Raw genomic sequence first — 13,039 nt, 5'->3', positions numbered from 1 at the left:
GACCATAGACTTATACAAATAGTCTGCGTGTTCTTTTAAGAACCAGTGAAGAGAACACAAGAGTGAGAGAGCAATATTCTAGGTTGTAAATCGGGGTATCAGTTTCTGTCTCTAGTGGGTATTTTGGTGGGAAAAGAAACGAGCGCGATCGTATCACTGATATATATATATTCTATGGATATGAGATTCCGTGAAGCGAATTGATCACAGCCATAATGGCTTTGACATGAAGCGCCACTGTTGTTCGCCTAGTGTACTTCATTCCTCTCTATTACTGATACCAGTATCCTCTATATTCATTTTCCCTCGCACCACTGTCTATGTATACCAATCCGATATAAGTATACGCACACAAAATCAAACGCAACAATACCTTACTATGTAGAACAAAGTTAGAGATTATCGAAGACACGTAAATATTTTACAAGCAACAAACTTTTGACATTGTAAATAATTTTATGTTAATAAAAAAGTAGATAAGTAGTTATAATATCGATAATGGCAGTTAAAGTATTGGTATAGAACTTCGTTTAAAGATATTTTTTAGGAGTTTCATGTTTTGACGAAATTAAGGTAACGCAAAATGATTAACAATCAAAGTATTAGCATGATGGCGAAATTATAAACTGTCAGCAAAAATTTATTTAAATTAATATCGCTTTGTTAAATGTGTCTTTTATATACTTTTTAGGTAAGATTTAATAATAAATTATATCGTAAAATATAATCGGCGACGTAACTTATTTCCAATTTAAAAATCGAAACTTTGATGGCTTTTTCACAATCAAATTCGAGAGGTAATACTATTTATAATTATTTTCTTCAATAAAATTGATACTGAATCTTTATTCGCACTGATTGTAGAATTACAGAATAGAAAAATCTTAGAAGAATTGCAATTAAAAAAACAATTGCTTTTAAAGCAAGGTGTAGCACCAACATTGAATACATCATTAGCTGTTACATCAACAGGTCCTTCTAATTTGGTAAATATATATTCTATATATCATATTTGTTTAGATCGACTGATAAATTATATGTTTTTATATTCTTAATCATCTGTTTTCATTAGCCTCCTACACAGACCTCTGATGGTGTTGTAATGAATGCATCCCAAAGAGCTGCTTTACATAATGCGCATGCAGCATCATCAGGTTACTTTGTAACACAGGATTCTTCCTTTGGCAATCTTATTTTACCAGTTCTTCCAAGATTTGATGCTAAATAGAAAAATTAAGTTGCAGTTTCAAATAATAAGTAATAAATAATTCTACAGACTTTGAACAAGTGTGATAAAGTGATTTTTAATATGAACTAAGTACCTCCTTCTAAGGGTACCTCTTAAAAGTAATAGAACTAAAAGTGTAACACTGGGTGACAATCGATGATTAAACACAGAAAATGGCTAGCATTACACTTCGCAATTTAGAGACATGGTTACAAGAGTTAGACAGATTTGAAAAGCCTAAAATATTGCTTGAACAATATTGTACTAGTGCGCATGTAGCATCACACATGTTGTACTGTGCTCAAGTACAATTTGGTGATATACAAGGACGAACAGTTGCTGACTTAGGTTGTGGTTGTGGTCATTTATCAATTGGAGCGAAACTGCTTAAAGCAAGTCATGTAACTGGTTTTGAAATAGATCCTGATGCACTTAACATTCTCTCTAAAAATTGCGATGACTTAGAATTATTTGTGGAAACTGTACAGTGTGATATACTACAATATCTACCAGGTATAGATATATAAATATGTAAAACTCTTTTTTAAAAGTAAAAATCTTTATATTATATACAATCTTACAGGGAGATTCGAGAAATTCTTTGATACAGTTATTATGAATCCACCTTTTGGTACCAAACATAATGCAGGCACAGATATGAAGTTTTTGGAAATCGCGACTAAATTAGCGTCAAATACTGTGTACTCGTTACATAAAACAAGCACGCGTAATTACGTTCTTCAAAAAGCTGCACAGTATGGTGCCAAAGGCAAAGTTATTGCAGAAGTGAAATTTGATATACCACAATCATATAAGTTTCATAAACAATACTATGTAGATATTAAGGTGGATTTTATACGATTTGAATTAAATTAATAAAATATTTTCATGACGCAAATTGTATATTCTAATTACTCAAATTTCAAGCCTTGAGCCAATGGCATTTCATTTCCACAATTGAAAGTTATAGTCGAACGTCGCATGTAATTCTTCCATGCATCGCTTCCACTCTCGCGTCCACCACCTGTAGCTTTCTCTCCTCCAAATGCTCCACCTATCTCTGCTCCACTAGTTCCAATATTAATATTTACTATCCCACAGTCAGAGCCATGTGCAGACACCCACTACAAAATATTTATGTTTCAATATTTTGAGACATATATAATGCAATCATGTAGTTATATCCTTACCTGGAACATATTTCGTACATCCTTGGTAAATAGAGTACTACTTAATCCTTGTTGTACATCATTATTAATAGCAATAGCATCTTCTAAAGAGTTTGCTTCAAGAATATATACAATTGGTGCAAAAGTCTCCCTTTGAACAATTTCAGCTTTAGGTGATAAACCAGTAATAATGGTTGGTTCAACATAAAAGCCAACTCTGTTTATCTGTTTTCCACCAAATTCAATTTTCCCTCCATTTTGTAAAGCACTGTTTATTGCTTGCTATAAATGATTGTTAATTATATTATCAGTTGATTATTTGTAGTTTTGTATTTTTATATTTTATATTTGTTAAATCATTTGTAAATCATATTAATAATTGATTTCATGATATTAACACAACACTTGTACCTTATATTTATCTAATGTTTGTTGATTGTGTAATGGTCCATACAAAACATTATCATCTAAAGGATCTCCTACTCGTTCCAAAATACTCTTATATCCCGTTTTCAATTTTTCTATTAAATTTACACATTATCTTTTTATTAAATGCTTGCTGTAATTACAGTTAATTGAACTAAAGTATAAAACTTTACCTAAAAATTCATCTTTTATCTTGTTGTGAAGAATTACTCTTCTAGTACTGGTACATCTCTGTCCAGCTGTTGCTACAGAGGAAAATACTACTGCTCTAACTGCCATTTCTAGATCTGCATCTGGAGCAACTATTACAAAAGATAATAAATTAAATTAAATTTAATATACTGTAACCATGTGATAAAGATATAATTATTGCTATTAGTATTGCTTAATTTACCTATTGTTGCGTTGTTGCCTCCTAATTCTAACAATGATCTTCCGAATCGTTGCTGAACTTTAACAGCTACATTTCTACCAACTTCAGTACTTCCAGTAAATGAAACTAGAGGTACGCTATAAATAATAATAGTAATTGCATTGATTATGATATTACAAAAATTTCCTAAGGTTTAAATATATTACATCTTACCGCGTGTCGTTAACTATAGTTTCACCAACATCTGATCCACCTGTTATCATACATGCAACCGAACCTGGTACACCATTTCGTTCTAATACTCCTGCAATTATTTTTGTAGTTGCAATAGAAGTCAATGGGGTAGTAGGTGCACCTTTCCAAACAACGGTATCTCCGCAAACCATTGCTATAGCAGTATTCCAACCATATACCTAGAATATCTTTTTTCTTAATTCTAATTATTTTTTTTATTTACCAATCATTTTATTATTTCAAATTGTGCTTACTGCAACAGGAAAGTTATATGCAGAAATAACTCCAACTACTCCAAGAGGATTCCACTTCTCAAAAAGTACATGATATTTCCTTTCTGAAGGAAATATACTACCAGGTAGCATTCTAGATAAGCCAACAGCATAGTCACATATGTCAATAAATTCCTGAACTTCGCCAATACCTTCTGGCAATATTTTGCCTGTAATGTCATATATTATAATATTGAAATTAAGTTACAATATTAAAAAGTAGAATTTTGTGGATAAACAAAGCATACCCATTTCTAAAGACACTAATCGTCCTAATGGTTTTAAATTATTTCGTAGTTCTTCTCCTATTTGCCGCATTATTTCGCCTCTTGTAGGAGCTGGCAGTGATGCCCACTGAGGCCATGCTTTACGAGCTTCTGTAATAGCATTACTTGCTTCTTGAGGTGTTGATGTTTGAACTTTTGCTATTACTTTACCAGTTGCTGGTGAAACTGATTCTATTACCTGCATTGCATTATTAATAAAACCATTTCTTGTATATTGTAATTGGTATAATTTTAATTACTATTAACTGAATCAATAATATGAATTAAATTAAAAGTCATACGATATGATTAAATAAACAGAAAAGAATACTTTGCCAGATCCTCCCCATCGTCCATCATAATGACCCGGATTCTCGGTTGTAAGGCCTAACTGCTTTAAGAATCCATATTTTGGATCTGTTACTAAGTGCCTCACTTTCTGTAATTGAGGGATGTAGATGCTATTGCTTGACAACGCACGAATCATTGTTAAATATTTACGACTAACTCTTTAATCTTCAAGTCGCAATATAAAAAGACTCCGGGTTATCAAAACAACCGCTTATCAACAAAAAGAGAAGGGGTATGATAAGCTTAAATACCAATAAATATCACAAAAAATTGGAATTGAGTTTAACGTTCATACATGTTACAAAATAATTACAATGCTAGTTTGACACTAATATACAATGTTTTTTTAAAACCTGTAATAAAAATTCTCTTGCGTATATTCAGTTCTCTAACAGAAGTATGTTTCTTCAATAAAACTTCATGAAATAGATTGAATTAGAAAGTATAAATGTAACACTTAAAATATTTAAAAAAGAGTTTTATCCTATTTTACTAACATTAAAATAATGTTAGTAACATCACAAGGTGATACAGAATTGTAACATTAAGAAACATTCGTCTCTTTACATGTTATGATTTAAAAATGTTTGGTATATGCCACGAGGCACGGAAATTGATAAAAAATGTTGCTTTTTCAAAATTTCATTACTGAAATTTTGAAACTCGTATTGAATATGTCATCGTAATGCATCTTCGCATTGAAATGCAACTGCTTCAGCCCGGTCGACAAAATTGATAACACCGTAGATCAGAAATTAACTGCAGCACTGATCTCGTCAAAGTCGGTTGATCCTATTAATACGTAATAAAGTCAATAAGAGAATTATTTATTAACTTACTTACGAAATGATCTTTCTAGTTCTACTTACCGTAGACTTGTCAAAGTTTCCTAATAATGTAGCTTTTTGCATGTCATCTACACCTTCACAACTTGCCAAGAATGTTGGCAAAAAATGTCCGAAAAACCATGCTATATTAACTGAAGCTAAACTATGAATAGCAGTTGCAATCTCATCCGCCAATAAATTATGGGATCTAGAAATAAATGTTTAAGATATTTTATCACTTCAAGTGAAACAAATTGTAATTCAAGAATATCCCACTAACTGTTGAAATAGAACAGTGAATAACGCCATTAGAAATCTCTCGAGTAAATGAACTTTGAACACAGCTCGTTGATAAAGCCGCCACCGTACATTTAACTGTTCTAGACTTTGTAGACTTTGACGAAATATGTTAACATCCGGCTGAAGAAGAGCTTGGCCGAAAGCTTCTAAAATTGCAACTAATTCTTCCTTGTGTTCGACGGATTCGTCTTCATCAGTATGACCGAGGGTGCGTAGTATAGAAGTATTATAAAAATATTGCCATCGATGCATAAGTATACTAAAACAAATATTTAAATTTTATTATTGTTACATTAATGATTCAAATAGTCAAAATACAATTCGTATAGTACCTGTGGAAAAGTTTTAATAACACAAGTGTAGTATCTGGATATGCACTAAGATCATTCCCGACAGCAGGCCAGACTTGGCCTAAACATAAATTAGTCACTGAAGGAACAAATGCTTTAAATGCATTACTAGGTGCTGATACGACCAATATTAAGATTTCTAATAATTGATCTAATGCAGGTCCCGCGGATATATTTTCTCTGCAAATGCATCAAATATGAAAATAAAATTATATGATATAAATTAAATAAAATTGTTAAAAATGAAATGATCTACCTAGTATAAATGTATAGCATTCTTTGAACTGCATTTTGAGTAAACTCAGGGCCTAGTTGCTGTTGTAGTACTGAAAACACTGAATGCAAAAAACTAAGCAGAATCTCACATACGCTTTGACATCTTATCATATATGGCAATAATTCTAATGTTCGATTTATAGTTGATCCCAAGCACGAATGTAACATTTTTTTTATCGTTGTGGATGAGGCAGAACAGTCTTCTAATAATTGAGTTAATGGTACTACTGTCATTGAAATGGTAGATTCCGAAGGTGCAAGTTGTCCTTCTAAACCGAGAGGTATAGATAATGTTGATACCATCGTGCCTACATGGATTGAAATCATACATGTATTATTAAGATTTATTACTTAGTAAGCATTTAATTACTTACCCAACAATCTTTCTCGAATAGATCCATCACCATGTGGTAAGACAATTGCATTTACTAATGCCCTTCGTAGTACTTTTATTGTATCAGGTTTAAGGAATGGATATGTTACCATTGAAATTAACTTTCTAAACGTGGGTTCATCCCATAAAACAGGTTTCAACACAGCAGTGATACTTTGGAAAAGATGTGTGGCGGAATGAGTTAAATTCGCTGGTGGTGGATTGTCACAGAATGTTGTATAATCTAATGCTAAAATGCATGAATCAATACATCGTTGACATAGTGATTCTTTTGTCTTTTCTGGCCTGTTGGCTATCCAATGGCACCAAGCTTGGAGTGATGCTAACAACTGTGAATGACTGGTCAACAAAACGAAGCATTTTTATAAGCTGCATTATATTAAAAATTGCATAAAAATACTTTTCTTTATAAATATTACTTACACTTCTATAAGATCTATTACAATTGCAGCTGGTTGCAATGATGCTTTGTACAATTGGTTTGTCTTGGCAAATTTACAGGCATCTAATGTTTGAGACACTACTTCTTCAGCTAATGACTGGTCAATACTCTGATCATCACCTTATTTTTTATTAAACAATTATATTGTGCTAAATCATAATCATGATATTATTATATGTATAAGAACTAACTTACCGAGGAAAAGTGAATACAATCTAGCTAACGCTTGAGTAGTAGAAGCTAAATCTCGTAAATGCGCGTGTACATTTGATGCTTCTGATTCGTTTAACAAAATAACTTGATTGTTAGCAATAACAGCACCTAATTCTCCAAACATTATTAATCCTTCCCTCCAAGAACGATACTAAAAAGGTTTTACACAATTAAAAACTGTGAATTAAATGATATATATATCATTTAATTCATCATTTAATTATATAATATATATATATATATATATTATATAATTATATATATATATTATATAATTATATATATATATTATATAATTATATATATATATATTATATAATTATATATATAATTGATTAATTAAATGATATATATATAATATATATTTAATATATATATAATATATAATAATTATATATATATATATATAATCGATGAAATTTTGATGATATATATATATATATTTTGATTGATATATATATATATATATATATATATATATATATATATATATATATATATGTATAATTGATGAAAATTTTACCAATAATGTAAAGATCGGAATCGGAGAAATATCTGCTATTTTTGCTAAACACTCTATATTACATCTTAAGAAATGCTGCCACTCTGTTTCTTCCTATAATAAAAATGTACAGATTAAAATAGATCTAAATTAAAAACAGGACAAATACGATGAAATTTTGTAGATTACATTTTCCTTACATTTTCGTCTAAGCTTTCTGTATCAAGATCTTTCAATGTGCGGGTATTGAGCTTAAAACTCATTTTTTGCAATACTCTCTCGGCAAGAGCTAATGATACTGGTGAGTACCGAGACTGAGTGCTTTCTAAAAGTGTAGTCCAAACATCTAAGCATCGTAGATATCCATTTACTGTTGAGCATTGCTGAAAGGTATGATGGCACAAGACTTCTAATAACGTATTTACTGGAAATTTCGGACACGATTCAACTCTCTTCAGATGATTTGTTACAAATAATTGTAAGAACTCTGTCAGCTTTTCCATATAACTAGAAATATAATAACTTTTTCACAAATGTAATGCCTTTAGTTACAAGAATTTGTCAGATGCTTCACACCATTCAATACCTTTCATTTATAGAATCCAAACGTTCCAAAAATTGAAATAATGTGACTCCATTTTGAAATATTTCTACTAATAATCTATCGGTTACGTCGGGAGAACATAACGGTCGATATAAAAGTTCATTTATCGTAGTCACAGCTTGTACAGCCATTTCAATCTGTTTGCCATTCTGTTGATAAAATATATGATTAATATATTTGCTAATTAAATTACAATATATTGTGATATTTGATACGCAATCCTACCATTGAATCGTGATACCTGGCACAGGTAAAGATAGCATCCAGTAAATTTGTAGAGATATGTTCTGATAATTCAATCCAACTGAAAAGATGTGCTAACACATCCAATGTTGCTATACACACTTCACTAGTTCCTGTGGCTAGCCCTTCTACGTCTAGAATAGCTCTTGCAGGTGCTACTGTTTGACCGCTAGTGGGTGATGGAGGTGGTGTAACTGTTCCAGAACGACTTTGCAATTTTGTTGCTTCTTTTAGAAGTACTATAAATATTTTAGAATATTTTAACAAATATTTTAATAAATATTAAACAAAAATAATAATTACATAGCTTTTTTAATGAAGATAGAAATAATGTAAGATATATGAACTATACCTGTAAGAGAATCCAAAGTCAGTGGTACTTGGGCACTAAGAAATCTAAATAACTCATTTTTCCTTTGTATTGGTAAATCTTCTCTTGGAGTGGCTAGTTCCTCCGAAGCTGTTCGCAAGTAAATGAGACCCAACAGTCTTGTATGCTTGTGACTTAATAACTATCAATGCATACAAGGAAATTAAAAGTTAGATCAAAACAATTAATTGAAAACTTAAGTTCAATGCTAAAATATATACAAACCTGTAAGATATTTGAATAAAAATCTGGATAGAAATGTGGCCAATCGTGCCTAGCAATATCTACAACAAGTTTTACTACTTTGTTTCTTACAAAAGGAGCTACACCTCTTTCTAATGATAATGTATATAAAGTTGATCTTGTGAGAGCTCTGTCTTCCCATGGCAGTATTGGCCATCTTCTCCCAATTGTCGTCTACAATAATTTTCATTTCATAACTAATTTAATTTTTTATCCTTTTTTGAATTGTGAAAATTTTACTTTACAAACAATTAAAATGATGGAATTCAATTGTGTTAGTTCATACCTCTAATGTAGATAAAGCAAACATACTGACATAATGATTGTTAGTAGAAGACAAGAAATGTAAACACGGTCTCCAGGAATCAATTTGTCCTGCGAATTCCTGGAAACTTCTTTCAATTATACGTTTTCGTTCATTTGTTGTTTCTGGAGAGAAAAATTCAGTCATCAGATGCTCCAAATTCTGCAGAGCAACTGCATCATTGTCCTGTAAATGTAATATTTACTTTGTGTTTCAGTAATGAAACAAAATATCAAAATACCAAACAAGAACTATGCACAGTATTATATATGATAGAAATTGGAAATTATGAAAACAATCTTTTAATCAGAATTTTTTAAATTTTTCTTTATGAAAGTGGAAAACATTTCCAAAATATTCCTTAGTAATTTTCCTTTATTCAGTTTAATTTAATAATTAATGATAATTTTGACAAAGGAATCCATTCATTTCCTAAGTAGTAAATATTAAGAGATTTACGTGTTATCTTTAAAACCCATTAACGATATACCTGCATTTGTTTGTAAAATAATTCACATTGATTATTATTCTTATAATTATTTAACGATAACGTATATTTTATTTTAAAACGTACATATTTATTTTAGGACATAATATAATACGCGTGTTTAATTACATCAAACGATAATTATTTCACGTACCATGATAGCTACAGTTAAAGAGCGTGTATTGCTATAAATGCCGTATATAAATACACAAATCACACAAGGTTAGGCTCTCACTTGTCAAACGTCATGTTTGAACCAACAAAGTAATTAAATACTCGATCTCTCGATTCCTGCATGTAAGTACTTAGATACCACATGAATACATTTAGTATACTTATATTTCTGGCATATGTGTGTACGAATATAAGCCATCATATACCATTACTAGATGTATACCATTACTAGATGTAGCCAATAGTAGGAAAGAATGAAAAAAGCAATCGTTTTTATTGAAGATTCGTTTTAGAGCTTTGGTTCTTTATTTCAACCGCGAAAAATGAAGTACTTGTAATGTTACTTGAAATTTATACGATTTTTTTTATTTTATAGGATTATATACATATAGGTAAGTGTATAATTCTCTATCGTATTTCTCTCTAGTTTTTTCTCATCTAGGATATTTATTTCTATGCCGTGACTTCATATTTCTTTTCTATCTTATACATATTGCTGTTTTGTATGAATATATATATCCGGTTAGAAACCGATATTCATTCTTTACTTAGTAAAAGAAAGATAGCTCAAACAATATCTCCGAAAAAGGAAGTATAAACATAGCCGAGATATGCATATCTATCGCATAAACAAATCTATTGCACAACGTATCACATAGTTGTGCAGTATGTAGTTAGTGAAATTGAAAAAATGACCTCTTTGATTAAATTATTAAGCAATAATAGCGATTAAAATAACTTTGTCGAGAATTGTTTTGAACCTTACACTGCAGGTCACCTCTGATATTTAAGATCATTTATAAAATATGTATTGCATTACGTGAGAAGTGAAATATAACATAAATAATATACGATTCTAGAACCTGTTTTCCGAATTGTATACTATACAAAATTTTGTTAAATTAAATGCAAGCAGATATTGATCTAATCTTTATCTTTACTTATGTAGAAAAATGTAAATTCGTGTCATATAATCCAAAGACTACGTAATTTCCGTCTCCATAACTTCTGACGTTAACGATTCAGAGGAATTCTATCAGATTCTCATATAGAGATCATATAGATCATCATATAGAGATTCAGGAAATTTTAATATTTAATTAATATTCTATTTATTTATTTTAATTACTATCCAAGTATGTATGTATAAACATATATATGTACGTTTGTACGTACGTTTACCGAAAATGTTATCTTATCATTTTTGTGTCTCACGCGACATTACCGACTCGGTGTTGAGAAAGACTATAGCGCCAGTGAAATGATGACGAACGATAAAATGTGTAATTACATCTAGCGACATTACAATATTCGATTATTATTGATATAATTTCGTGCCATCAATCTATAATCTATAAGATTTAACGTGACAGTAAGAAAAGAAGAAAAAGTGTCATCCAAAGTATCATCAACTAAAGATTGAAATCAACAGATTTTAGATTTATTTTTACATTGTCAAATATTTCTATGATTTCCGGGTGCACAGAAATAGGGGAAACTGATAAAGTTGGAAACTATGAAGGACAGGATAAACCTGAAATACAATACCTTTTTGTGCTTCACAATTTTGGAGATTTAGGTGAGTGATTGAATATAATTATGGAATTTCAAATTAGTATCGTAAAAGAAATAAAAAATTCTATATGTCTATAATAGTTGTCATCTTTATACATATTGAATGAATAAACAATTTATTGAAATGATAATTCTGAGCAGAAGCTATTATACTCTTAATTTTTCAACGTGATCTGCCCGCGCTGTTTCATCTCCGAAATTATTAATAACGTGAACGTTATGCTTATCTCTTTTATTCTTGCTTCGATTACTTTGAATATTTGTCGAATTCAGTTCATCGTACTTTTTTAAAATTTTATCAAACAAAACAACATATGTAATTAAATTGATAATTTAACTAAAATAATCTTTAACATAACCTTATACATGAAAGTAAAACAGAGTTGCTCGCGTTGAAGCAAATTGGATTTAGTTTGAGAGATTTCGTAAATAACTGTTAACGATATATGCCTAAAATTGTTAAGTTGAAGAAATGCTGAATAATTTCAATTAAGTTGCCTCTATCATACATGAAATATAAAATTATTTAAGATTAAGAATGTCAAAGTTATAGAAAATTTTTAAGTTTAGTCACATCACCTTTATTTGCGTGAGTTTTGGTTATCCATCGATAGCTCGAACTGATTGCTTGTCAGTATGAAAAAAAGCAAAAGAACTAAAAGGTATTTGATAGAAATAACTAGGATAGGGAGAAAACCATACTGCGCTACGCGGTTAATTTCCTTCATAGTCCGCTTTTAGATTGCGGCTAAAATTTGAATCAAGTTCAGTTTATACCTTGGGATATCCTCAACGTTCGCGGGAGAATTGATTTGTTACCATACGTGGTTTATTCTCTGGATAATATTAGTCGAATGTTCATTACCTAATGTGAGTGAAATGTGATGTGCAGATAAATAAACAATATATAAATATATTGATATTAAAAGATTTATTAGTGTTATTATAAGGCTAGACTATTATTATTGGTAAAATACATACAAATGTTATAGGCTATTTTTCTCGAAAGTAAAGTTTCATATGATAAACTTAATTATTTTCTTAATTTAATTTTCTTTGAAATATAAGATTCGATCGCTATTCGTAATATAAGTACAAGTCAATCGTTTTATTTTGTTTCAAAAGTAAAGCTTTGTACGATAAAAGGTTATTTTTTCATTTTAATTTGTTCTATAAAATCTCCATAAAAACTCTTGCACTACTCTTGTATAGTAATAAAGCAGTGATATTGAAATTTTATACTAAAGTGAAGAAAAGAATATTGTATATATTACATATATTATATATTTAATGAATATTTATATTCCAAAGGATATTTTTCTCTCTTTGTATATACTCCAAGATAAATAATATTGTAGAAGATAAATAGAAATCATTTATTAATTATTTATCAATTACTTATTAATTGTTTTTTTG

The 13,039-nt window shown here is 30.0% G+C and overlaps 3 protein-coding genes across 5 annotated transcripts; 1 reads left to right on the top strand and 2 right to left on the bottom strand.

Annotated features, from left to right (window-relative positions):
* The first annotated feature begins 126 nt into the window (after positions 1–126).
* LOC117163586 (rRNA N(6)-adenosine-methyltransferase Mettl5) lies at positions 127–2,126 on the top strand. Its single transcript, XM_033345993.2, has 6 exons — positions 127–573; positions 692–797; positions 865–986; positions 1,073–1,224; positions 1,395–1,741; positions 1,812–2,126. The coding sequence occupies exons 2-6, from the start codon at positions 770–772 to the stop codon at positions 2,102–2,104; spliced, it is 942 nt and encodes a 313-aa protein (XP_033201884.1). The 5' UTR covers positions 127–573; positions 692–769; the 3' UTR covers positions 2,105–2,126.
* Aldh7A1 (aldehyde dehydrogenase 7 family member A1) lies at positions 2,112–4,601 on the bottom strand. Its single transcript, XM_033345990.2, has 9 exons — positions 4,300–4,601; positions 3,951–4,167; positions 3,685–3,872; positions 3,410–3,609; positions 3,218–3,333; positions 2,997–3,125; positions 2,809–2,918; positions 2,419–2,679; positions 2,112–2,352 (listed from the first exon to the last, which is right to left on the bottom strand). The coding sequence occupies exons 1-9, from the start codon at positions 4,453–4,455 to the stop codon at positions 2,140–2,142; spliced, it is 1,590 nt and encodes a 529-aa protein (XP_033201881.1). The 5' UTR covers positions 4,456–4,601; the 3' UTR covers positions 2,112–2,139.
* Positions 4,602–4,782: 181 nt separating this feature from the next.
* ebo (exportin ellipsoid body open) lies at positions 4,783–10,223 on the bottom strand. 3 transcript variants are annotated; one of them, XM_033345988.2, is made up of 16 exons: positions 10,029–10,223; positions 9,370–9,573; positions 9,066–9,257; positions 8,823–8,982; positions 8,453–8,709; positions 8,210–8,376; positions 7,824–8,130; positions 7,645–7,737; positions 7,104–7,272; positions 6,890–7,028; positions 6,447–6,805; positions 6,053–6,380; positions 5,779–5,976; positions 5,427–5,705; positions 5,189–5,354; positions 4,783–5,111 (listed from the first exon to the last, which is right to left on the bottom strand). In XM_033345988.2, the coding sequence occupies exons 1-16, from the start codon at positions 10,029–10,031 to the stop codon at positions 5,034–5,036; spliced, it is 3,099 nt and encodes a 1,032-aa protein (XP_033201879.1). In that variant the 5' UTR covers positions 10,032–10,223; the 3' UTR covers positions 4,783–5,033. The 3 variants fall into 3 exon arrangements, with proteins under 3 accessions (XP_033201879.1, XP_033201878.1, XP_033201880.1); XM_033345987.2 differs by lacking the exon at positions 10,029–10,223 and adding an exon at positions 9,878–10,000; XM_033345989.2 differs by lacking the exon at positions 9,370–9,573.
* Positions 10,224–13,039: the final 2,816 nt, after the last annotated feature.

The sequence above is a fragment of the Bombus vancouverensis genome, chromosome 9 (assembly GCF_051014615.1).
Source record: "Bombus vancouverensis nearcticus chromosome 9, iyBomVanc1_principal, whole genome shotgun sequence".
NCBI classification, from domain to species: domain Eukaryota; kingdom Metazoa; phylum Arthropoda; class Insecta; order Hymenoptera; family Apidae; genus Bombus; species Bombus vancouverensis.
Note: the sequence above shows the minus strand (reverse complement) of the source record. Positions and strands in the feature narration are given on the sequence as shown.

Excerpts from the sequence above, each read along its gene's own strand:
- Aldh7A1 (XM_033345990.2), bottom strand. The coding sequence starts at position 4,455 with ATGATTCGTGCGTTGTCAAGCAATAGCATCTACATCCCTCAATTACAG. Across the intron at positions 3,126-3,217 it reads AGGCAACAACGCAACAATAG|TTGCTCCAGATGCAGATCTA; the intron begins GTAAATTAAGCA and ends CTTTTGTAATAG. Across the intron at positions 2,353-2,418 it reads ATGTACGAAATATGTTCCAG|TGGGTGTCTGCACATGGCTC; the intron begins GTAAGGATATAA and ends AATATTTTGTAG.
- ebo (XM_033345987.2), bottom strand. Across the intron at positions 8,983-9,065 it reads TTTATTCAAATATCTTACAG|TTATTAAGTCACAAGCATAC; the intron begins GTTTGTATATAT and ends ATGCATTGATAG. Across the intron at positions 6,806-6,889 it reads GTAATAGATCTTATAGAAGT|TCATTCACAGTTGTTAGCAT; the intron begins GTAAGTAATATT and ends TTTGTTGACCAG.
- LOC117163586 (XM_033345993.2), top strand. The coding sequence starts at position 770 with ATGGCTTTTTCACAATCAAATTCGAGAG. Across the intron at positions 1,225-1,394 it reads CTTCCAAGATTTGATGCTAA|ACAGAAAATGGCTAGCATTA; the intron begins ATAGAAAAATTA and ends CGATGATTAAAC. Across the intron at positions 1,742-1,811 it reads TATACTACAATATCTACCAG|GGAGATTCGAGAAATTCTTT; the intron begins GTATAGATATAT and ends ACAATCTTACAG.